General features: G+C 42.7%; 1 protein-coding gene across 8 annotated transcripts in view; it reads right to left on the bottom strand.

The window, feature by feature from the left end:
- The window catches only part of tenm2a (teneurin transmembrane protein 2a), a 219,729-nt gene that overhangs the window by 103,664 nt on the left and 89,076 nt on the right, over positions 1-26,989 (bottom strand). The window contains exon 1 of one of the 8 annotated variants that reach the window (XM_067517995.1): positions 18,030-18,802. The exons of 6 other annotated variants lie outside the window; for them this stretch is intronic. In XM_067517995.1, coding sequence (XP_067374096.1) covers positions 18,030-18,081 — 52 coding nt within the window. In that variant the 5' untranslated portion in view covers positions 18,082-18,802. Of the gene's footprint in view, positions 1-18,029; positions 18,803-26,989 lie in introns of those variants that run through there. One more of the 8 variants, XM_067517994.1, reaches the window with a different exon arrangement.

Here is a 26,989-nt window from a genome sequence, read left to right on the forward strand (position 1 = left end):
TCCTTTGTTTATCATATTTGAAGAAAGTCTATTGTAAGGGCACTCTATCTATTGTACAGCTAACTCATGGTGCAGGCTGAAAGAAGTCTTCAGCTCCTAAAATTACCAATATTGATGTAAACACACCCCATTAAAGGTGCACTGCATTTCAAGCAAATAAGCATAATAAGTATATTGTGCAAAAAGTATGAGAAGTGCTAATACCATAGTAATAATTGAGAATCTGAAAAGGAACTACACCTGTCAAAATGAAAGAATAAAAATGAAAACTTAACATTTCTCTGAAATACAGTACTTAAGTAAATTTACTTTACTGCTTTTAACCAACATTTGTACAGCAAAACTGAAGTCTCTATGATGAAATATGATGAAATTAGCAACAGAGTTATCTTCCAAAAAACAAATGACAAACCATGGGTTTTAAAATGTGTAGCCATGTCCCAGACAGGAAAGGTGCTGAGAAGAGTTTAAAGAGTTGCATTGTGGGTTCCATAGGGTAAAGCATCTTCAGATGTTGACCCACACTAGAGACTTAAAAAAACCGATTGGGCAGATTTGGATGATTCTTTTTAGAATCGTTCCCTTGTGCTCTACCTCTAACTGTCAAAGAGCAACAGGGATTGCTGCCCTGTGTTTGGGAGCTGATTTGTACAAGCTATTAAGTGAGCATTTTTTCACAGACAAAGGACCTACTGATTTGCCAGTGAATGTGATTTAAAGTCCTCTTGAAGTATTGCCATCTTTTGAACCAGATGAAGCCACCGAGGCAAAATATGTTGGGCGTGAGAATGAACAGATTTTATTTGCACAGAGCAGAATCGAGTGCATCCTTCATTGTTTCCTGTAAGCCTTATGTTTCACCACATATCCGATGCAACGTGCATGTTCTCCTTTATCTACGTCCCCAGTTTATGTTCCTCCCTACCTTGTTCCTTCCAATATCTGCTTGGCTGCAACCAAACCGTGTCGACCAATTTAAGTGGCGACGCACTGTCCTATATGAGGCGCATCTAGACAATCAAGGCTACCTGATGAGACCCTGGGGGAGAAGAAGGGAGAGAAGGGTGAGGAAGGAAAGCACATGCAGCAGTTGGAGGGGGGAGGAAGTTGAGGGTGGGAAACAGGCGCTGAAAAACAATGAGGCAAAATCAGAAGATAAACGAGGCGCTATTTCAGTGGCAGGATTTATGTACTGTCAACATTACCCTCGCTATTAGGGGGAATCCAATTACTCTGCACCTCTCCTCTCCTTTCTCTCTTGGAGGGAGAGAATGAGGGAGCAAAAGAGTGAAGGATGAAAAGAAAATGGATACACACATGAAGAGAGCGAGAGAGAGAAAGAGAGAGAGAGCACCTTTGCATGATTTATCCAATTTCCACCACATATTTAGATATTATACAGAGGGAGCAGGAAAGGCAAGGCAGAATGCACCCAAAAACTGAGTGAAAGAGACAGGAGGAAGGCGGGATGCACAATGGTGCAGTGTAAATGAATAACACAGAGAGTAAAAAGACATGACTGAAAGCCACTGTGCATGTGAGATGGAGGGAGAAAGTGGGAGAAAAAAAAATGAAAGGGAGAGACGAAGGGGAGATTTGGAGAGACAGAAGCTCCCTCTAGATTTAATTGCATGCACCTCCGCTTTTAAACGACTGATAAATTATACATGAAGGATGCTAAGACAATAATTATGAGCTGTTTTAGTGCAGAACAGCGGGATGAGGACAGACAGACAACGGCGGAGGAGTGGAAGGCTGGGGTCGGCCAAGAAATTCTCCACGGAAAAATCTCTGGAGAGTGCACTGGGTCCAGGAGTGGAGGAATCACAATGCATTATCATGATATTATGGAGGCTACACAGAGCAAATAAGCAGTGAGTAGATTTAGTGAATCATCCCGACATACACACACACACACACACACACACACACACACACACGCACACAGTAGATTTCTTTTCAATGCACTGCCCTTAGGTTATAGCCCCTGCAGCTTTGGCCCCTCAGATTCTTGGCTTTGTTTGCGTGACCTAGCCTGCAGCACATAGCACCGAGGATCCTTGCATTTATAACGCTCTGTCAATACCTGCATAAAGTGTTTTCCATTTAAGTTCACTCTGTTTCTCCTTTCACTCTGTCCATCCATGCCCTCTATGAGCAGATTTTCAAGCAGGAACAATATCTTCCTCCTAAGTCTCATGATAATCATTATAAATCTCTATTAAACCCCCACCTTCTGGATAGATGGGGAATGTCAGCCCACATCTGGCATCTCTCTGTGTGTGGATGTGTGTGTTAGGGTCTTGAAACCTATGAATGCAACAAGAAGAAATGAAAGAAATACAAATTGACAACGTGGCAGAAAACGATGACAGAAAATCAAACATCTCCTCTGCACACTCTGTCCATCCAATTTTTAGCTGTGTGTGCGCGTCTGTGTGTGTGTTTTCAGGAGCCCTTTATCTTGTTTCGCAGGGCTCATTCCAAAGCTGTACGGGAGCAGCCAGTGATCGCAGCAGTGCTGTTGTGCCCTTAAGCACAGCCACTTAACCCAGGCTAACTCACTCACTCAATACACTCAATACCCAGTCGGGCAAAAATGGAAAGCCTGCAATGGCATGTTGCTTAGCATATACGCTATATAAAAAGACACACAGCCTCGCTAATGCTGTGTCCACAGTCCTGTGTACTTGTCATAATGGTGGAAAGCTCTGTGTGTTTGTTTGTGTGTGTGTGTGTGTGTGTGTGTGTGTGTGTGTGTGTGTGTGTGTGTGTGTGTGTGTGTGAGATCCTTAGTGGCTAGCTGGCGGCACCGCCACAACGGTCGGCACCATCAGCCATGAGGCAGATAGCGACTTAGCTCCAACTGCTTCCCTCTGCTTGGTGTACAAACTCTCTCTCTCTCCTACACCACACACACACACACATTGAAAAGAAAGGTCAATTTCTTGCCACACCACTGGTCTGCCCAAGAAACCTGAATTGATTGATTTGACTCGATTCTACCGCAGGCTGAGAAAGAGAGAGACAGAGAAGGCAGACTGACAGCACAGATTTAGAGAGAGAGAGTTAGAGAGAGAGAGAATAACAAGGGATGAGAGGTAGAGAGAAAGTCAAGAGGAGAAAAATATGTTTCCTGTGAATGTTTCATACTGAACGATCTAAAAGAGCAACACCTAAAAATGCTTATTACAAGCCAACAATTCTGTCATTATCTATTATCATCACTGCCACACACACACACACACACAAACACAAATACACACGCACACACACCTTGGTGTGAATTTGGCATGGCAGAGGTGTGTGAAGAGAGGTGTGATTGGATCAATCTATTCTGGTCGTGATGTCGCAGGGGGGAGATTTTGTGAGAACAGATGGTGTTTACCTAGTAGCAGGTTGGTTGGATCACCTAACCACCCCCCTCTGCCGACCATACCATTTTAGCAATGGCCACCATATAACAAACACACACAGGATGGGAAAACACAGAAATGCAAGCACACACTGAAAAAAAAATAAAAAAAACTCCCAAAAAAAACAGACCTTCATACACGCCACTCCTCTCATCTGAATGGGGTGATAACTCACCAAGCTGCTGTCGGGGAAAGGATAGAGATAAACTAGGGGTGACGAAATGAGAGAGAAAGAGAGCAGCTAGACAGGGAGCAGCAGAGATGGAGAGAATGAGTGGAAGAGAGGAGAGGAGAACTGGGCCACTTGTGCTTTTTTTTTTTTTTTTTTTTCCTGGTCCGTTGTTATGTAGGTCACTTTTTCCTCTGACTCGGGAGTAGGGAATTTGTAAATCTGACATAATAAGGCATTTGGCCCGCAGTGACGCTTCTGACGACGTTCTGTCTTTCCTGCTTATTTCTGTTGCACAATTGCTCAGCTAGCCGGTTGCTTCTTTACCAGGTGATCTGAGGAGTTGAAATGGAGCGAGGGAGAGGGCGAGGATGAATGGAAAGTGGACGGCTGATTAGGTTTTTTGCCGGGGGAGGGAAGTGTAAGAAAAATGAAGAATATTTAAATGGAAATGGAAACGCACGCACACATACACAGACAGACACAAAAGACAAATTCCTTGATGGTGTCTGAATTTCCGAGGAAACCCTAAAATGTTTGGTATTTCATGCTTGCCTTCCTCCAGAGACTTTTCTTGCTCTTCTTCACCTCTTTCATGTAAGAGTGGGGGTGGGGGATCTGAGGTAGAACGACAATTCCCTAACTCGTTAATAATTCACCTGTAGCTGTGACCACTCCAAAACACAAGAAAGGAAGAAAGAGTTTTTGATATTCCAAACATCTTGTGGGGATGTGTTCTCAATGACACTGCATGTCGTGTCACAGTCTTGAAGCAAAGAAAAATGTGCACATACTGTAAATGCAAGTGCAAGAAACACACACACACAAACAAATGCAGATGGGCAGACGGTCTGACAGTGCTCTCTAAGGACCAGCTTGTGTTGCTAAAATAAGGCTATGTCTGGAAAGAGGTGGATTCCCCTTGAGTGGGGCACAGAAGAGCACTAAAAGCTAAGTGGAGATAGAAAAAAAAGCCTCTAGAACTGGAGGGGATTGAGGGAGGATGTAGGAGAAAGAGGAGAGAAGGTGAAGGGCATGACAGGGAGGGTAAAAATTAACATGGGAAGGAAAAAAGTTAGAAATAGGGACAAAAGTAGCCGAATAACTCTGACTAATAATTTAAAAGCCTTGAAAATATCTGTAAATAGAATCAACACCGCGAAGAATTAAAGATAACTGACAATTTTACTGAAACGATGCAACTTTAACCCAGAATTAAAAACTAATCCAACATTATATGTTGGCACACAGTTTAATTTAAACGAGACGTAACCAAACGTGACAGAAAACCGGATCAAATATCAAACCGCAAGCATGCCTACATACCGCTGTGAGTATTTCGGGAAGCAGCCAGGACATGATTTAAATGTGAGTAATCACCAGAAAAAGAAAAGGCTATCCTGACAACTTCCTGAAACTACCCACACGTTTTAAACAGGATTAGAGCTGAAATCATTAGCCAATGTCGATTGACAGAGAATTAATTGGCAACAGTTTGGATAATTTAATGACTATTTAAGTCATAATCAAGCAAAAGTGCCAAAAATGGGCTGTTTTTAGACGAGTCCAAAGCAACGTGTAAGTGGTGCTAAATTATACAAACATTAATAACACAAACAACACTATTTACAGTGTTAGTGAGGGAAATTGGTATTTTTCATTATGAAATTGATTTAAAATATATATATATATTCCATTTAGACATTTTTAATTAATCTATGTAGCAAAAATGCTACTGTCTTTAGATTTAATTTTTAACTGTAATTTTTTAAAATCTTAACTGAACTGTGAGGAGGCAAAACTTATTTTCTAAATTGTGTGATTTTATTGTCTACACCCATCTCCCACTTACACATGTGCATATGATATTTTTCTATGTGTTATGTAATATGCTAACCTTAACCCTTTAGTGTTTTGGCTAAGTTGTGAAATAGTTTACAGCCCATTGTAGAAGCAGAATAAGGGTTTTACACTGGTAACATAATCGAAAGCTTTTTACATTTTTCCCCACTTCCTCATATGACATTTAGCCTCCCCCTCCTGTTTCTATCCTTCTGTTTCTGCATGGCTGTCTCCCTTTCTTTCTTCCCTGTGAGCCTCTATGTCCCTCGCCCTCTCTCTCTCTCTTTCTGCCCCTCCATCTGTGCCTGTCTGTAGGTACATTCCTTCTCCATTAGCTCCTTTTGTTGCTGACAATGGGGGCAAGCCTGGAGAAATGAGTGAGAGACAGGGATGACAGAGAAAAAGAAAACAAAAGTGGCTGGAAGCAGCACCTTGTCCGCATACCTGCACCCATGCACGAGGCACTAGAAAATTACAGGGTTTAAGGGAGATTGTATGGAAAACAGAAGCCAAACACAAGTCTCAACCAGGAGGAAATAACACAATAGCTTTGCAGATTGGCAGCATAACAGCACTGTCTTTAAGTGGGATTGTTTTGTGCATCTGTAATTTTTTATACATGTGTGTGTAGCCATTGTTTTAAGAAAACATGAGGAATTTGTGGCTTGCTGCTGGCTTAGCCTGGAAAAGCATTCAAAAGCATTCAAAAAAATTCAAATGAGCTGCTTTTTAAGTCTAAAAACAAAAAACACAAAACAAAAAACACCTTTGATACGTTTCACTTGGCCGTCACTCTGGCGTGTGTTGATTTGCCACTTTATTTATTCTGCGCCTTATTTGCTTCTATTGTGGGTTTGTTTTCAAAGATGAGTTTACAGGCCCTGAAATTGGCAAGTAGTGCTTTAAATTTGTTTGGCCTTGATCAGGTCACGCAGCTAACAAAAGAGACAGAAAGGAATGATGCGCAGTCAGAGAGCTGTAGTTGTGCTTCAGAATGTTCTTGAGGGGTGTCTTTTATCAAGGGGGCTTTGGTGTTCGGCTCCAGCGGCTGAAGTCATCTCCTTCTGGCCGGCTATTCTAATTGAGTCCATGCACAAAACGAAATGACAAGTCCCCTCTCTGATGTCGATGCAGCTTGGGTAATATCCCTGCTGTGACCCCAGCATGCTGTTTCAATCTCACCCAGTCGGTCTGAGTATGATAGAGTGAGATATGAGCGCATGGGCACCGGGGGAAAGGGGTAAAAAATAAAAAATTAAAAAACGTAGCTTTAAACAACCTCAACCTTTTCTCCCACCGCTCCCTGTCTATGTCTGCGCTGAGAGCAGCGAGACACCGAGAGATAGCGATGAGAAGAGCTGCAGTGTGTTTGAAGAGAAGCACTCCTCCTACTGTCTCCACTGTCTGTCTTTTCCTTTTTCTCTCTGCAATCCCTCTTTCCCTGTGAGCCAGTGTGTGTGTGCGTACGCGCGTGTGTGTTTGAGTGGGTGAAACACTGCCACAGTCCTATAGCCTCCCGTGAGACACTACTTCAAACAGACTGGAGAAGTACTACCAAGGGTTCACTCGCTGAACGTGTGTGTGTGTGTGCGCATCAGTTACTGTATGTTTGAGTATTGTGTCTATATGAACAGATGCTCCCCATGGCTCAGTGTCCTTTCACACTCTCTCATCTACGCTTATAGCTTTTTAAATTTATTACATATGCACAAACATCAGTAGCAAACTGTCAAAGTGGTGCTTGAGTACTCGAACACCTCCACTTTTTCTCTCTTTCCAAAACACACGACTTTCGTAGAGAAACCCACGCGCACAAACAGACGTGATTAAACAAATCCACGGTGTCTATTAAGCGTGAAGGCCTTCCCGCTGTGAGAGACATATTAAAACCAAGATTAGTCCAAAACAATCACAAAACGCTACAGATAAACCCTGCACAACCGGATGGAGCTGTAAGTGTGTGTGTGTGTGTGTGTGTGTGTGTGTGTGTGTGTGTGTGTGTGTGTGTGTGTGTGTGTGTGTGTGTAAAACAGAGAGGGAGAGAGAGTGTAAGAGCAAGACTGCCTCTGCCACCTCATGTGGGCTTCAACTGGGAACACGGGTTGCTTTGCTCACATTGCTCTTACATCTTATGTTTTATTTAATACTTGGCAATTGTTGGTGAGCAAAGGCAGCTGGGACCTTGAAGCAGTATGCAGCACTAAATAAAAACCACTTTGAACAGTGCAATGGCAACGACTCAAGTCTCATCATATTTGAATATGTGCCGTTAGATTTGAACAGTGATGTGTGCAGTTAACAATGTTAAGAGCGCTGACAAAAAAAAGAGCAAAGACAGATTTGCTGAGACAAATACACAAATGCACAAGGTGGAGGAATGATTTGCTCCTATTACTGGATCTGAAGATTCAATATTTTTTGCTTCACCTGGAAAGTACAAAACCCTTATTCTGCCCCTCCCCCCTCCCCCCAGGCTGCCTCTCTATGTAGACCAGAGCACTATTTGTGCCATTTTCCACCATTATCATATTTGCATTCTTCTTTTTTCCTTCAGCATCTCTACAGGAGGCCTTCAGACATGGCATGGGCTTACAGTGTCTCACAGAATAGGAACAAATCTCACGTCTTGTCCATAAATCATTAAATGGCTTAGCCCCAAGATACACTGCTGACTTGCTTGTATAATATGAAACTACTAGAGCTCTTAGATCATCTGGTGCTGGTTTGTTTGCTGTTCCCAGAGTAAGAACAAAGATTAGTAGATCTTCACGAGCTACCATGCACTTGTAGAACAAATTACCCAAGGATCCGAGGTGCAATTTTCCATGTATGTATAGATGTAGAAATCTTTTTTTCCCACATGATTTCTTTGAAAACCTTTTCCAGTAATCTTATAATGTCTTTAATTGTTCATTTCAAATTCTCTAAAAAAATAAATAAATAAACTTGCCTTCTTCTACGTTGTCCTTGACACTTTCCTCTATCTCTCTATGCATCCATCCATCTCTTCCTCCCGGTCTCTGCCACTCCACCTACTCCTTGGCAGAAGTAGTGGGAATTCTACCTGCTGGATAATCCTGCATTACATCCTTAATCCCCTCAACGTGCAAACACAAACACACACACACACACACATACATATCTTTATTCCCATTCACACGTGCACACAATGCTAGACAACCGATGCAGCTGCTGGAGGGATTGCACACACCTGCATGTACAGCATTTGTTTAATCTTTATCAAGTGACAAGTTTTATTGAATTTTGTTACACTCTTGGTCATTTTTTCATAGTAAACACATGCTATGACAGGATATGGAAGCGGAGATTTCCCCCCTGTTACACTCTCAGATTAGACAAGCAGAGACACTGCCATTGGAGGGACTGACGCTGGGCTGTCTTAGAATATCCTAAAAATAAATAAAATAAATAAGAGAATGTAACAAGGCCACAAAAAAAATTTGAGTTTGAGTGTTTGCATATGTGTATGTTCTCTTGTGGACGAGGGGAAAAGGGCGACAGAGATGAGGGTGGCAGAATATAAAAACAGAGAGATAGAGACAGAGAAACAAACTGAGGGAGGATGATGACAGAGGGAGTGAGACGGACTCTGAGCAGTGATTCTCATTAAGAAGTTGCTCCAGGGTTCAGTCACTTGCCATTGATTTGTTTAAAATCCAAAACTCAGCCATCGACAAGCTTGGTGTCCTCAAGTCCCTGTTGGCAAGCTCTGTGTCCTTAAGCCCCTGTCAAAGCCAACAAGTGCACAAAGCATACACGGGCCAGTTTAACAACCCATCATGAGCCAAATTCTTTATTCCTTCTAAGCAAGAATCAGGTGCTAGTGTCAGTGAGATATTTAATATATTCATATTAAATATTTAAACTCAAATGGATACAAAATAACCTAATCTAATTTCTTCCATGAATAAAATCAGTGCTCCTTAAAACACTTAAGTGTGTCTCTAGTTTCACAAAATCTAAACACATTCTAGTGCACGAGGGATTGTAAGTGCCTGTGTGCTTCTGTGTGCGGAACAGCACATGAATAGAGGCTATAGTCAATCAATAGCAATCTACAGCCAGACTTTGCAATGCTAATGGAACTGTGCAAGAGCTGGCAATTGGCCAGTGCCATCACTGGACCATCACTGTAGATGGCACTATGTGTGTGTGTGTGTGTGTGTGTGTGGTGAGAGACACAGTGTTCGTCAATATGACAGACAGGAGATAAGGAGACACACACACAGGTACCAAGAGATGAATGTGCTGTGTGACATTGTTTAGGTGATCGAGAATGACTGATGGAATCATTTCACTGCCCCCTTTGCCCTGCTGCACGGCCCATCTCCCCTCATCTCCCCTTTAAGCACTGGTCATTAGTGAGATGCACGTGGACACACATGCTAAGACCGAGTTTCACTTTGTCATCCTCCCCAAGGCAAGGTCACCACGTCCCATCTTCTCAAAACACCCCTTATATTCATTATGGCATCTAGAAGCACTGGCTGGTGAGATTGTGTGTGTGCGCGTTTACCTATTCAAGCCAGCAAATTAGAATCAGAGAGAGAATAAAGCTTATAATTTACAGGAACAAATGTTATGTACGGGGAAAATGCTATAGCTTGTGATACAAAATCAAACAGTTACTTATTCGTGTATCACCACGGTGACCTTTACAACTCCATTGAGAGTCTACAGTTCAAAGTGAATGTACTGTTGCTTCAACTGTTTAAATCCCTCCTAGCTGTAAATAGGTCTATGCTGTGACCAAATGCTGAAGAAAAAAAAAAGGAAGAACACTTCTCTGTTTAATCGTCTCCATGTGCAGAAGAACACATTACACCGAGTTAATTGAGGGAAAAGTGAAAAAATGTTTGAGTCGAAAGTGTCATCCACCTCACAAAATTGATGGACGGGTAATGTATCTTTTTCCAAAAAGTCATTTTAGCGTGTTCATCAAAGTAATTCCAAAGTAATAAAACTAAGTTCATAATGCATTACTGCCTGTTGGAAGACAGGCTTCAAGTCCTTGCTATGATTTAAAGACATTTAAACACATGTAATCGATAACATCATTCTTAAAAATGAATGCGGCAGCCGTACACTGTCACTGAAGCAATGAATTTAACCGTGAGACAGCGGTCCCCCCTTTTTTGTCTGATGTTATCCCACATCCCAAGTTGCCTACTGTTTTATCGACATCATCTCTTCATTTGAATTTATTGAAATTACTCGATGTATTATGCAATAACGTTTTCACAACCTATTTTAAACATGAATCTGATGTTTGTGTCTAGTTAAATTTACATTTTTAGCTACTGTTAAAGCTATCCATATTAAACTAACTATTTTATTAGTTATCTTCTACTTCTATAGTTGCCAAATTACCATGTGACCTTTACTTAAATATCACGTTGCCATTAATTCAGGCTATTTCACTACACAGGTATTCGGCTAACTATATGTCAACCTGTTAGCAATTGCAGGTATTTGTGCATTACTTACCGTTTACCACACCCTGCATCCTTGCTAACCTTTTCACTTATTCACAAAGAAGCTACTCATTTGATGTCACAGCTGACTCAATATAACCTACAATTTTTCAAAATAATTGGGCTTCTCCACAATTTTCCACTCATCCCCCTGGTAACTACACAAGTAGACCATACAGTGCAAATATTTGTCGGTGGGATTCTCTGCTATAAGGTAGGCCTGTCACAACAAAGGGACAGAAATGCGTGGTGACAGCTGCTCCACTTACAAGGGCCTCATTTCCACTGTTTCTTAGCAGAAACCCACTTCTTTTGCATGTAAAACAATCATATTTTTGACCCTTTTCTGCTTCAGAAACAACAGAGCAAACTACCGGACTTTCTTCAGCAGAGCTCTGGCTCTTTGAAACTGTCGGATGGGCCACTGTCCTCACCCCATCCTCTAAAATCGGTTTCACATCTGTCGAGACGTGACAGTCGGGGAGGTAGCCAGTAGCTGGCAGGGGCGGAGTGACTTACAGTCTCGGCTGGAGGAAAGATAGTCTCTCCTCCTTTTTTATGTTAATAACGGAGACCTGAGGAGGGTGTTCAGGAGAAGGGAGGAAGAGATGCAGGAGGCAGAACAAAGAAAGGGTGAAGAGTTCAGGAAGCTGGAGTCAGTGCTTTGGGGAAAAGGATATTAAAGATGAAGGGAGGTGCAGAGAAGCAAACGTGGATGGGAGGTAGTTGCAGCAGAGAGGCAGAGATAGCAGAGAAATGGGAAACATTAGATAAGATGAAGAATGGAAAGGAGAATGGTTACTCGGGTTGAGAGTTTACAAACAACGGTGTGATGAGTCAATGAGTCACTGCTGTCGCTGCTACCCCAGAAGGTATAATGAGGCTGTGTAGATGAACGATGGCATCTCTAAGACAAAAACTCTTTTCTAGCACAAATGCTCGGATCAATTTGTCACTTCAGTATGACTGTAATTGTGACACTTCCATCTCTCACATAGTTAGCTCTGGCATGGATAGATCACTTGGAGTGTTAGTGTTGCATAGCTAACAAATGGGCACTGCGTCGCATACACTTGCTCTGATTGACGATATGATGGTTTCCTGCTTAGACGAAAATTAAAAGGTGAAAGACGATGATGAATAACTAGTTAAAAAAATATTCTTCTTCTTTATTAATATGCAGTGTAAAGTAAGTGAAAGGATTTAAATTAACTGCGATGTCAGCTTTTGTTTTCCTTTTATAAATGAGCTTTTTTAAATGAAAGCAGGCAAAGCTGGAGATAAGAGAACAATGATTAGACAATGTCAGGTGTGGATGGAGGGATGGTTAGAGATATGAGAGGAGTGGGATGTGTTGGGGTATAAGGTGACACACATGGCAGCGCCACATGCAGATGGTACACATGGATGAGCAGCCAGGCTAGTGAAGCATAAAACCAGCCAGCTCGCTCATCAGACACACACACACACACGCACACACACGCTCAAAAGCATGCTGACAACACCAGTTAACTTGCCAGCCCTTTACTCACCCAAATCACCACTGTGAAAATTAATACCTCCAACCGTCCATACAAAAACCAGCAACACACTCTATAACGCACACACGCAGACACTCTTCAGAAATCAATAAATACATTAAATATTTACATAGGAAAATGCATCTATAAAATTTGCGAGTAAACCGTTTTGAAGCGTTTTACTTTAAAAGTGGGTTTAACAAAACACAGTCTGTGATCTGAGAGAACGTTTTAATATCAGCTGTGTTAATATTAACGATTGCTTTTCCTTTCCCATTTCTTTTTCTTTCACAACGGACCTAAAAACTGAGATTGACTGCCGGCTGAATGCTTTTCCATCAGTGTGAGACACGCACACACACAAACACAATCACACAAAAGTGCCTACCTGATGAGAGACGGGACAGACTCAACAATACAAAAAAACACAACCCCCTTTTTTTCCTGGTTTCAAACATGCACACACAGCCATCAAACCATGAGTATTATACACAAACGCACAGGCGCTGACGGCCATACACACAATAAAGCAATGGTGCGTCTGGGAGGACACATGGGGCTGAAAGCAATCTTCCAACTGACCTTGAGTGGGGAGGACAAAACTCGCGATGGAGGGAGAAAAAAACCCAATGCGGGAAAAAGGAGTGAAATACATAATCTATCTCCACTGGCGGAGGGAAACAAATGCTTTCACTGTGATTGAGGACACATTGCCCTCACACGTCGACACACACAGACATGAGTACACACACATTTTGGCTTAAAAAACACTGTGTGGAGGAAGCGAAAGCAGAGAAAAACTCATTTTTCGAAAGCAGGAGGGGAACAGAAGAGAGGCCCCGACAAAGTGAAGCAAAGAAACGTGACGATGGAGAAAGAACGAAAAAAAGCAGTGGGTGAAGAGAATAGAGGAGTCGGTAAAGAGGCCAAAATAGGTGGAAACAAAGAGGGAGAGGGAGTGAAGCAGACAGAGACAGATGGACGGAGTAAAGAGAGGGACAGGAGAAAGAGAGATGACTGCTAGTGACCGGCCTTTGTAGATGACTGTCGTTGCTCACTTTCGAGTGAGCTTCACTGAAGCAAAGTCTTAATGACTCACGGCCCAATACTCTGCATAATCAAGCTGTGTATATATGGGTCTGTGTGTGTGTGTGTGTGTGTGTGTGTGTGTGTGTGTGTGTGAGTTTATGCGCGCGTACGAGCCACAAGTCTTGTAACAGAGAACTTTATTACCATCTGTTCCCACACATGCTTATTTGTTTAGCCGTGACATGCACGTCTTCTTCAATCGCTTTGCTATTTTTTCTCTTTCCCACTCTGTGCCTCTTCCAATCACCTCTCCTTTTGTGTCCTGTCCTCCCCTCTGCCCCCCCGTCCCCCGCTGGAGGGGTTGTGCTCCAATAAATAGCATCCGACCAAAAACATCACGGCCATTATCTCAGTGGCTTTCTAACTACCTTGCTCGTCGTGGTGAAATGGAATCGGGCTACAGCCATTTTAATCAAAGTGTGTGTGTGTGTGTGTGCGTGCCACCCTGTGTCACTCTGCGTTTCACTGTGTGTGTGTGTGTGTGTGTGTGTGTGTGTGTGTGTGTGTGTGTGTGTGTGTGTGTGTCAGTACCTATAGAAGCCATTAGGTGGAGCTGGTGCCTGAGAGAGAAAGGCAGGATAGATGGCTGAATAAAATGGAAGGGAAGGCTCACTCCCGTCTACCTGTTATCACCAATTTCTATGTGTGTGTATCTGTGTGTGTGTGTGTTTAAGGTGCCAAACAGTGTGTTGTAGGATGGACTGCTTGTGTCCGAGAGCATTGATTATTTATTGCACTGACAATATCACTTGGTAGCAGTAAAAAATGAAAGAATAAACACGATAGTTATTCAAACTTGAGCATGTAAACAACAGTAAACAACAGACTGTGTACATCCCTGTGTGATCTCACTTAGATGTTAAACGGTTTCAAATGATCATTGTACAATAAGTGTAATTTTATGCATAAATAAAGGAAAAACACACATGTTAGACAGATTACATCAAAATCAAACGTTTTACAACCTCAGAATAGCTCACAGATTATACGGCTCTTTCCGTGGCCTGGGTTGTGTGTAATGCAACTTTACTTCACAGTTTGAAAAACTTGCATGAACAAAGAAAAAGCCTGGACAGGATACAGGAGCATCAGTACACTACTGAACACACTTACAGCATCGCTTAGGAAAAATAAAAAGGGCCATGCCACAAAGAGACCGGTGAATGAAGGTTATTCCTTGCATCAAACAGACGATTAAGTGTTTGAGACTTGGCTAGAAATTGGTGTTTCAGTGCCTGACAACTCAAAGAACACGACATGCACCTACAGTCTCCAAGAAGAAAACTCATAAAATTGGAAGATTAAACTTCGCCAATCAACATGAAAAGAAGAATAAATTAGTTTGGCTACAGAGGATTTAGCGTGGACCTGGCCAGGACTACCACGGTGCTGACGGTGAAACACGGAGGTGGCAGTATTCTCCTACATTTCCGCGCAAGTATTACACTTGTAGGTGAGATGACATTTATAGATATCACTATGAACGAAACGATGACTCCCTGTGTCAAGAAGCTTGGCAGCTGAGAAATATTCCAATATGACAATAATACTAAAAGTGGCAAAACCTATTTTTTAAAGAGCCAGGAGCTGATCCACTGAAGTGAAACCCCTTGGTAAAATGGAAGGTAGAGCAACACATACCCCATCCAGCAAGAATGGCACAACCTCTCTCCACCGACACGGACAATGCTGGCATAAGCCATGACTAGCAGGATTAAAACTAAAAAAAAAAAAATTTATAAAATAGAACATATGTTCAAGGAAGAAAGAAAGGAGAGTCTAACTAATTAAGGGTGTACTGACTTGTGTCACTTCCTAAATTAAGACTTTTCAAACATGTTTCTGTTTTTCAGATTAACTGGCTTCAGTCTCCTCAGGCTTTAATTACAAACAAAACTGCATTCAATATTCAGTATTTCTAAAAATGCAACATTTTAGTGATATTGACCATGGATCTGCTCGGTTTTTTTGTATACTGTCTTCTAAACCACAAAAAATACAGAATATTTACCTGTGTCATGCTATGCATTTTAATGAGACACAAGGGAAAGGCAAAGCTAATATAACATTAGAAATGTCCCGATAAGACACACCAATAAAACTGAAACACCGTAATGCAAAACACTCATTATTAATATTACAAATTACACCCATGCTTTTCCTGCTATGGCATGTCACAAAGCTCCTGGTGAGGAGTATTAACCGAATATACAAAAAAATAAATACAGATAAAAATCCGTTAACTAAATGACAGATTTACATTCACATATTAATCAGCGAGAACTGCTTGTCACTCGTGAACAGGCCTCACATCAGCTAAAGTCCAAAAGAAATTTTTGGGCCATCCCTGAATTTTTAAAGAAATCCCCCCCCCCAAAAAAACACAGTAAGATACGTGCACCTGTGCAACTACACATCTTGTTGGCAGTTCAGAGAAAAAGGGACAGTAGCCTAGAGGAAGGGCAGGTGTCCACAGATGGGGCTCTCTCTGTGCCTCGCTCGCTCTCTCTCACTCTCTTTCTCTGCCACAGATGGACCCAATCACACCTATTTCTCTCTCACATGCCCTATGGCTACATAATCAGCTTGAATATGTGTGTGTGTCTGTGTGTCTGTTTGTGTGTGTGTTAGTGTCTTGACTCATTATCATATAAAAGCGAATGGCTGTAGATTTGGTTTAACCTGGTGTGGAGTACATGTGGTTTTGACTGTGCGAATTCAAAATACTACTGTCTATCTATTTGTCCATTTTTCTGTCTGCCTGCTGTCTGTCTCTAATCCAAAGTACAACTTACAGAAAGAGTGTGTCAGACATGCGTTCTCTAAAACACAGACCAACATTTTTGAGAACAGAATGAAAATGAATCCCACTGTGCAGAAGTGTGTGCTAGCTCCAGTTAGCTTTTAATTCCCTTTTATATTTGCATGTTTGATGACAGCTGAACACGTGTGAGATGGCCTGCAGAGGGTCTGTCTGTCCCAAATGGCAGGGGGTCCCGCTAACCAATAGGACCACCCGCTCTCTATAGCAGGAAGTGAACCACCGATCTGTCATCTGTCTTCATAAACCCACCAGTCAGGACCCTCCTAATTAGTCACCATGGAAACCATGGCTAATTCCCTGGTCCACCATGCCAATCACGTCCTGTCTGTGGCAGCAATCAGAGAGGCACATTTATCCACCGCTGGGCCGGATCCGTGGAACAGATGTGTGTTTGTGTGTGTGTGTGTGTATATGAGTGTAAGAGTGTTGGTGGGTGTCTTTGAGTGTTTGTGCATGTATGTGGGCGGCTAAGGGAGCTTGTATGTGTGAGCTTGTGAAAGGCATGTATTTTCTTTGACAATGTTGTTTTTTATCTTTTAAAGGAAAAAAAGAGAATCCATATTACGCCTGTCCAGCTTGTAAATTCATAGCGTTTGTTCAGATAGGAGGCAGATGTGTCAGAGCTGCTGAGAGGGGTGTGTGTGTCACGTTGTGATTGTCTGTGAGAACTGTTTGATTAGCCTGACGAGTGCTAGCAATTCCTTCACACCCACAAAGCAATCAAACAACTATTATATGATGCGTACACAAACACAAACACACACATGGACACAGGCACAGACATATACTGGAGACGCACTTAACCTTTTACCTGAGGTCAAACTGTTCTGTCAAACAAAACAACCAAAGAAACTATAACCCCTGCTGCTTGTAGAAACTGCCGCATTGAAAAATCAAACCTCTTTGATTTTCAAATTAAATCCACATCACATCTAAATATTCAGTCAATTAATCAGCATTAAATTAGAAAGGCAAAACCTACAAATAACCTTGTAAATATTGGGAAACACACACACACATGAATAAATTATGGTCTGTTGTGGAACAGGGGGCAACCCATGTCCCGTCCATTTCTTGCTATCAGCTGCCTGTCAATCACTGTAATTACCATCAATTGGAATGTGCTCACCAGAAAAGCTTGAGGGCGACACACAAGGGCGCACTTGCATTCATTCGCACTTCAAATCAATGACCAATACACGCACAGTTACACACACGCACATACCCACAAACACACACACACACACACACGGGCACACGCAGGCAGAACAGCACACACTGGCATTCGCGGATGCCAATCATAACTTCAAGCGCACATCAAAGCCAAGTTCTATTTAGATGTATGCTGTTTGATCACCGCCTCTGCCGTCACACACAACCACTTCGCCATATGGGTCTATAACCTATACTACAGCGAGGCGTTGAAATTATATACATTAAAGATGTATAGAAGGGTGAAAAATAAAGGGAAAAGAAAGGAAAAAAATTAATTCAAGGTCAGTGTGCTACTTTAATTTTCTGTTTGAACCCATGCACGTGTCCATCAGTCAAGGAAGACAGGGACTGGCTACAGTAGAGTTAACGCTCTATTGTTCCTTGCACTGCTGTCTGAAGAGAATATAGCACAATGCCATCTGACCGCCGCAGTGACGAAGAACTATCTGAGGGTCTTACCTGTCTCGTGAGAGAGGGTCTTGGTTCTTCCTGTGTTGCCTGAGTGGTGCATCGCTCCGTACTTGTCTCTCTTTCTGATTGACCCTCTACCCTTATCTCCTCTTCTCCACACTCCACTCCTCTCCGCTCCCTTAAGAGTCCTTTTTTCTTGATTCTCAATCTTTTGCACCCTGTCTTCCCCCTTTTTCTCTTGTTCTCTCAAAGTCTTCGACTTGTCTCTCCCTCGCTCTTGTTCTTTTTCACTCTTGTTTCCCCTTCCTCTCCTCTCTCCGTCTGTTTGCAGTGAGCTGTGTCAAGCACAATCCGCTAGCTGAGTGCCGGAGCACCGCGCAGGAGGAGAGAGAGAGAGAGACAAATAGAGCAGGAGCCCGGGAGAAACACACACACACAGAGCTGTGCAGTGTGGATCGGCACACTTGCACACGTGTAGCTGCAGAGGCGAATGCCACACACCAAAACACCAGAGGGAAAAAGGATGAGCGCAATGCCCTGCACTGCTTTCCCTGTTTTCCAGGAGACTGCAGGTCTTTTTTGTGTCCCTCCTGTTTCTAGTCCTCAGTCCTCTGTTTTGCTTGATTCGTCACAGATCAGGGCCAGCTCAGGCATAGGGGAACGGATGGATGAGGAAACACTGAGATGAAAAAGAGAGTGCCTTTCAGCCTGTGGCAGCCAGAGCAGAAGAGAAGGAGAGAAGTGGCTGCGGCTCCATCCTCCATCTGCCCACAGCTGAGACTGAGAGCAGACTCAACATACACACACATGCGTGCTCTCTCTCCTCCTCTCTCTCACTCTCTCTTTCTCCCAGCAGCGCCACACCACAGAGATGGAGGGGGAGTAAGGATGACGGTGAGAGCTAACGAATGAGCCACTGGGAGAGAGAACAGGAGTAGGGGTGAGACAGTAAAAGAGGAGAAAAGGGATGAGGAGGTGGCAATGAGGGCGGGAGCACGCAACGGAGCCCACGAGTGCTAGAGAGTGAAGGAGTGACAGAATCATGGGAATGTGACAAAGCATGTACATCAAAGGCGAAGGGGAAAAAGAGAGGAGAACGGATAAGATGAGATGTAGGAGGCACGAGGGAAAAGGTGGTGAGAGAAGAGGAAGGGGGGTGGCCAAGGTGGAAGGAAGAGAGAGAAGATGGGGTTGAGGGTAAAAGGAGAAAAGACAAGGCGCTGAAGCAGAAGGGGAGGGAGGAAAGGCAGAGGACACTGCGGCGATGAAGCCAGTAATATGTCAGATCTCACATGGGCGTGCTCACGTTCACATAATGTTCCTAAATAGGAAAAATGTCAAGCAAAGCACGAGCCAAAGAAACAGCACATGTGACATAACTGTTGTCCTGCAACCATTTATCATCCTGACACAATATCAAGTGATACAAATAAAAAATAAATAATAGATAAGTTCTACATATTCTTGCCAACACAGAGAAGACAGGGACAAACAAGGCTGCAGCTAAAAAAGCTGCTTGAATACAAACGTCTGTTTCCTTTTCTGCCCTCCACAGGCTCACGCCACCAGCTCAGGTGGAAGGTTACCAGGTAAGTGAATGTCCTCACAGTGTCCAGCAGAGGGCAGACATCTTGTCACATAGCAACCAACAGACTGAGGTCATCTGTAGCTCATCACCATATTATAATAATAACATAACCCTGCATTACTGAACACATTGATTAACATCTTCTACGCATGCAGTCACATCACTTATCAGACATTATGCAGCTCTGCATCATCAAAGCCATTCATCATTTAATGTACATTTACAGCAGAGATAATTGAACATTACTGAGACGAATGATATGTAATATAGTTAATGGTAAGCTGCACTGAAATATAGTTGCTATTGTTTGACATTTTGTAACCAATGTGTGGTGCAAAGAATTATGACACACAAAACGAGACAGACAGTGATATTACAACAAAAGGGAACGCACACACACACACACACACACACACACACACACACACACACACTCACTCATACACAGTGAGGAGCAGGTATGAAAGTGCTGCTCAGAAGAAAATCTACAGCCGACAAAAAACAGGTGTGTATAGCGTGCTGTTGTGAAGAGGGAGGAGGAGATGAGCGGTAAAGGCCAACCCCTGAGACACCACTCCAGGGCTGTCAGCCTCATTTTCTACCTCTTCATGTGACATTCTCCGACGGCATCTATCATCCTCAGAGAGCCACAGATGCACACAATAAGCCACGGCACCCTGGCGTGCACATGCGCTGTCGGAATTCATGCGCAGATCAGGAGGGGTACACACACACACACACGGGCAGCAATGCTTTCTCTTTACACGCACACACACTAGCACACTCACAGGTGTTTTGGTTGAATGTATAGCAGAGGGGTGATGGGAGGGGGGTGGGGTTGATGGGTGGGTGGTGTGAAGAAGGCTATGACTTCATCATATTAAAGTTGAGAGTATGGCCCAGCGCAGGAGGAGAGGCTGGATTTCTAGATGAGGTGCACGTCGATTTGTCATGATAAAAACCCATCTGAGACAGAAACAAATTGCTTTCTTGACAACACCTTGTAATATGCCATCATGCCCACGTACACACACATACACTCGCACAAGTCCATGCACATATGCACACTTACACACACACACTCAAAGGCAATGTGATACATTCTCTCGTGTGGGTTATTTATCAATGCCACTCAGCATCATTATAACTGGTATTTTTGTAGAACCATTCTGTATATATTACATACACTGTACACTGTATGTGAGCTCCCATTGAACGTGATTCGCAAGCAAGTCTCTTCAACCTGCTTTACTTCAGTATGGAGGGCATGAGGCTATATAAAAAGAATGGAAAGACGAGAAGGTGTTAAAGGAACAAGAAAGAGAGCAGATGGGAACATACACCAGCGGGCTAAGGTGAGCAAGGATTGTGTATTATATGACAAACTAAAACATTTGCATATTGGACCTGTTGTAGACTTACTCCTGCTCTTTTTTTTATATCTCACTATTTTATTTGCTTAATATTAGGTTTCTAGAACGTAAACAGCTTCGAGTTGCAAGCTGTCGATTTAAACACTCTGAGCATGTTATTTTGTGTGTGTTTTTTGTCAGTCTCACACTTCTTTTTTTCCCTCAGTGACACTTTTTGTTCTTTTTCCTTTACCTTTGGCTGTTCCCATCCACCTACCTTCTCTCGTTTCTCTTCCTTCTACCTGCCTCCTGAACTGAAACACCCGCAAGGGAGAGCGGGCGAACGTGGAGACAGAGGAAGAGAGGGAGAAAGAGAGAGAGAGAGAGCGAGAGAGAGAGAGAGAGAGAGAGAGAGAGAGAGAGAGAGAGAGAGAGAGAGAGAGAGAGAGAGAGAGAGAGAGGGGTGGGAAAAAAGAGGAGGGAAATGGATGGAGAAAGAGGGTCTGCTGTAAGATACCCCCATGGGTTGAACATGGTCATTTGTCATGAGTCTGAAAGCTTAAGAAAAGACTAGTTAACCTTTACAGCTGATCCTCATGAGGCACAGGAAAAAAAAAAACACAGCCCAGCAAAAACACCTCCAGTAGAAGGCGGACCGTATACGCACACGCATGCACACACACATGCACACATGCATTCACAACTGGCCCTTGCAGCAGGCTTCAGAGGCCAGAATCGATAGCAGTGAAGCCAGCGAGAAGCGAGAGGAGGCTACCATTTTTACACCACTTCCCCCTTCTCTACTCTCACTCTTTTCCCTCGCTGAAAAGCCTTGTTGTCTCCATGGTCCTTTTCCTTCCTCCTTCATCCCCCCCATGCTTGTCATCCTCACACCCTGCCAGAGTAATTAATCACCTTGTGCTAATGAGCTATTAACTAATGACAGATTGACATTCCTCTGCTGGTGTGCGCATGTCTAGGTGTGTCTGTGCAAGCTCGGGTGTGTGTCACCAGAGGCCACCCGTAACACACTAATATGATTAATAAGGTTAAGCTCTTATTAGAAATAAAGCACAAGGCGTGTGTGCACATGCACCTGTAGACACACAAGGCCAAAAAACCCACGAAAAACAAAACAATAAATACATATATACGAAATTCTTTCATCCACAGGGAAAGAATGACTAGTGTTGGTCTGCTGTAAGTGTGAGTATAAATAAAACTAGGGCATAGAAAAAAAAAAAATCACATCAAATCCTTTATACCTTTCACCATATATTCTCATTATCCAGAGGCTGAGACTGCTATTCACTAATCACATCTCAGGGAAAAACAGGGGAGCACTGGAGTAATGCACATCACCACACGCTGAACAGAAAATGTGCTTTTAACTGAAATCTACAAGTGCCTTCTCTGTTGTTTCTTTGTCAACATATTCAGTCATTTGTTGACATTTTTACACTCATTCAGTCACTGACTTTGTCAAGCCTGTAGAGATCAACAGAGGATTTCGCTTGCTGTTCTTTACAAAAAAAAAACCTGCCATACCCAGCATCTGCCGCACACAAGCTCTATCCTGCCCTCAGCTTCAAGGCTGGTTTCAGCACCATGGACAGCTACACAAATTTGTAGTGCCCTTGGAACAATGTCCTTGTTTTGGTTCACAGCGTGTTACTCTACTTCCTTGCAATAACACTAAACCTACTAAACAATTACAGTGTAAAAGAAAGGCACTATATCAAACTGTTACACAAATAGGAACGTGTGCTTAAGACAGGCAGTTACAGTAGAACATGTCTCTACCTTGACTCTGTTTAATCAGAGGTATTGGCCTCTTCTTTCCAATTTCCAGAGAAATGTAGTTACAGCAAGATCATTTGATACTCCAGAGAATCCTCACGCTGCATAATAGGGAGTCTAACCTAGCTGCACATGTGAGCATATGTGCAACTGTGAGTGTGTGTACACATGTGCCAGCTGTACTATACTGTATGTGCCTCTGTGTGTCTCTGACCTAACAGCGTGTCCCTCTGGAGAAGTTTTGGCATACTGAGACTCATTTGCATTCTCGCAGCTCTCTCATTTTTTTCTGTGGCTTTAGAAGAGAACAGCTGCTTAATGGTCATAGCTCTTCAGAGACAGGACATTGGGAAGCACAGTGGGGGTTAGCCAGGGTTTTTGCACTGCCAAGCACACACACACACACACACACACACACACACACACACACACAGGCACGCTGAGGAGCACTCCAGGTAAAATCCGGTTCAGCTATGGTTCTGAGAGTGAGATGCGACCATTTAGCAGATGTTTTCCTTCCCAAAAGTGACACTGGAGGTTTTTCACACTGTTGGGTTTAACTACAATGGAAAACAAAGCTAGCCACACACGCATTATATAGTAGCTGATGTGACAACAAGAGAGAAAAATCATTTTCGAAATCTGGGAAATTGGTGTAGGCTGCATGTTCCATACAACTGATTATGGGCAATATATTATCTCTGTATCTAACTGAAATAAATTAAATCTTGTATTTTTAGAAAAAGGATAATGGATGGATGGATGGATCGAGCAGTGGAGGGTGTTTGTAAAACCTGATTTAAAAAGCAAAACAGGGGATTGAGGCTAGATTTTTTTTTAGTTTGCAGGGAGGTTGAGTGCTTTGACTAATTTTTGTGGAGATCTAAAATTTAAAAAGGCTATTTGAACCCTGCTCCACAGACACTGACACACATCCAAGCACTACTACATCAAATGGCCTTCTTCTCCACACTCATTTTGACTGACTTGAGTGAGCAGCACAGACACACACAGATGGGCTGTGTTTTATGCGATGCCAAAAGAAGGGATTTGGTGAAAGAAAAGAGAAGTGAGAGAAGGTTATCATCTCGCAGTGGGAAGTGTGACGAGCTGTCCTGGTTCCACAGCGTTCTCCTCAGTGCGGAACCTCACGTCTTGACCTTTATATCGAATGTCCTTTATGACAAAGCACATTGTCAAGAGCGGGTCAGTGCTGCACATCCAGACACATTCAAAGACAAAGCAACTGACTAATTGATTGACGGGTTAATGACCCCACCAATCATAGTTGTTTGGTTACTAGACCTAAAAATAAACATAGAATTCTACAATATATTTGATCTAATTTTAAAAAAAAGTAACAAAACCAAACAACATTAATTAAAAATGGCTCTTTTGACTTAACTAGGATACTAAAAGGATTCAGGTAAGAACAAACTGTCAAATTACAGAAGTACTACAGGGTTTGAAAGCTCTTTCTCATGGAAAGTGTGCATCAAGAATTAAAGACCATCTAAGTGAACCCTAATGTGCTGCCTGCCATCCTGGCCCTACTTGACTGCATAATTCAACTGTGAAAGTATGATATTGAAACCCCCCAAACTAACCAAAAGAGTTATCTCAACAAAAGACAAGGTCTAAATTTTAATTAATTTCACCAATGTCAGGTAACAAGAGGTACAATGACGTTGATTAAAGTGGGTAAACTTTCAAAAACAAACACAAAATTCTTCTTTATGTTGGTAAAATCCAAAGATTTCACTGGCAAATCGGGACAGATTTGAAGGCCGTCCAGTCACATAATTAATTAATCTCGCCATGAAACCACAGTGAAGTCAACCAATTTAAAACTAAACTTTCTAAACACAGTAAATGCTGATGGTTCTTCCTCCCTCCTGCCTGTCAGGCGGCATGTTCCATTAGGAAGAATAAATCCTGCCTCTTGTATTGTGATTGATAAGCAGGTTGAGCTGCCACAGCCAAGGAATAGCCGCTGACAAGCTTAAAACAAAGTGACTTAAACTCTTAACCACAGTCAAGCTATTGTGTGTGACACACCATATTATTTTACAGCTGTAATTATTATTACTAAACTCTGGCTTTAACTTGTTGCTTTCATAAGGCTGTGATAAATGGTACCCTTCTTGTTTCCTTGAAGTGGAGTTTTAAACTTTCCTCATGGGCTCTGCATGGCACTCACAAAGTAATAATAAAAGATGGGTGTAGTCAGATAGGGCCAATGGAGACGCACATGAATGTAAATGCCCTTAATGAAAACAGAAAAGTAAAACGGAAATACAAAAAGACACCATCCTACCAAATCTCAGATGCTCACATGTCTGAATGATGATGAGGAGGCAAGAGGGTTTCAAGGAGCCAGAGAGGGCGAGCGGGGAGATAGGACAGCTCTAACACAGAGACAAATGACCTCCCAACATCACAGACACGATGGGCCTGAGGAGAACTGGGTAAATAAAAGCCTGGATACATAGAATAGAGACTGCAAAAGACACCGAAGGAGAAACAGAGAGCTATATCAAACATGAGGATTGATGGGCTTGTAATATTCTCTTTTCTGCCTGCTAAAGATGATGAATCCCTCTATGGGGAATTTAATCAGACTCCAAAAACAGCATACACACAAACAGTGCTGCAACAAACCTTTCATGGGTAAGTAAACAGCACAGTACAAACAAATACAAAGATTGTGTGAATCTCATCCCTGTGTATCTCAATAGCACATTTATCAATTTTCAAATTCTGAGCTCAAGGAAAATTTTTAGTGTCCATCCACATGCAAACATTATAGTCCATAGTTTCACTTTATTCTAGAGGAAAAAAACAGTGAAACACAGGCACGGCTGAGCTTTTTTAAGCAAGCATGCATGTATTTCCCAGAACACAGGGGGCTGACTTCCAGCTAGAAAGTGTGTGAGACTGTGTTTGTGTGTGTACACGTATGTGTTCTGTATGGATGCATACAGCCTCTTTACCAGACTGAATAGATTAGAATGGCTGTGCCACACAGATCAATAAACACAAGCTATGGCCAAATTAATTGCCTGTGACAATGCAAGGAAGATCACTAAACTTGTGAGAGGAGGAATCTGCCTTAGAGGGGCAGCACTGTAGATCTGTGTGTGTGTGTGTGTGTGTGTGTGTGTGTGTGTGTGTGTGTGTGTGTGTGTGTGTGTGTGTGTGTGTGTGTGTGTGTGTGTGAGCTCTTTGAGCGAATTGTGGAAGCTTAAAATTGTTATTGTTAGTCAATAAGAAAGTCTTAGGTAAGATGCAGTCTGTCTTCATGTACAGTAGAAGGCCTTGGAATTCTCAGTAAAAAACAAAAAAATGGATGTGGATTAAAATAGAGACATATGGAAAAGAGAGAAAGGGGCCAGAAGAAAAACAAGTTAGTTTGGGAGTTTCTGTCATTATGATGGATAGATCGAGAGAATAGGGGCTCCCAGAAGGAGAGGTGTAAAAATAGGATAGCACCTCTCCCTTGACACCTCTCCTCTCTGCCCATTTAGCCAATCACAAGTCTCTTCTCCCTCTCGCTCCCTCCCCTCACCTATGACTCTCCCTTGGTCTTCTTCCTGTTCTTTGTCTTCCCCTCTTGGCACTCTTCTTCTCAGCTGTTTTCAACACATCATCTCCCAGAATCCTTCCTCCTCTGTGTCCATTTACTCATCCACTTACATCTACACATAACACAGACAAAAGACAAAACCTCTCCATCCCACTGGGTTTCCTCTTCACCGCACTCAGCTGTAGAGGTTTTTAAATTTTTGCTGTGCTGATCCCCAATGACACACTCATACAGTATACACTTCGACTTTTTTTTAATGAAAAACCTATATTTACACCCAGGGATTGCTTACAGAGCCTCGTGTTCTTTTATCTCTGCTGCCTCACCCTGCTTTGCATTCATGCTGCTGATCAGATTCAACACATTCAAACTAGTGGTCTTTGAGGGATACTTATGGAAGCTGTTCAGAACACCACTTATTGTCCTGTGTGTCTCAAATGCTCAACAAGCCAAACAGCACTAAATCGGGAATAGAAACAGTGCTCAACTGCCTTGCCTTAGGTTTCCACCCAAGTCTCACTTCCATTCCTCTTCTGTCCTCTCCGATATCTATCTCCATCTCACTCATTAACCACACCCCCCTCACCATCCCTCCATTCCTCTTCCTCTCTCCAGACGGGAAAAACAAACAGCTGTCAGGGTCAGGCTTGCAGATGAATTCCAAATGACTTTGAAGGGCAGA

This window comes from Channa argus, chromosome 10 (assembly GCF_033026475.1).
Source record: "Channa argus isolate prfri chromosome 10, Channa argus male v1.0, whole genome shotgun sequence".
Lineage (NCBI taxonomy): Eukaryota > Metazoa > Chordata > Actinopteri > Anabantiformes > Channidae > Channa > Channa argus.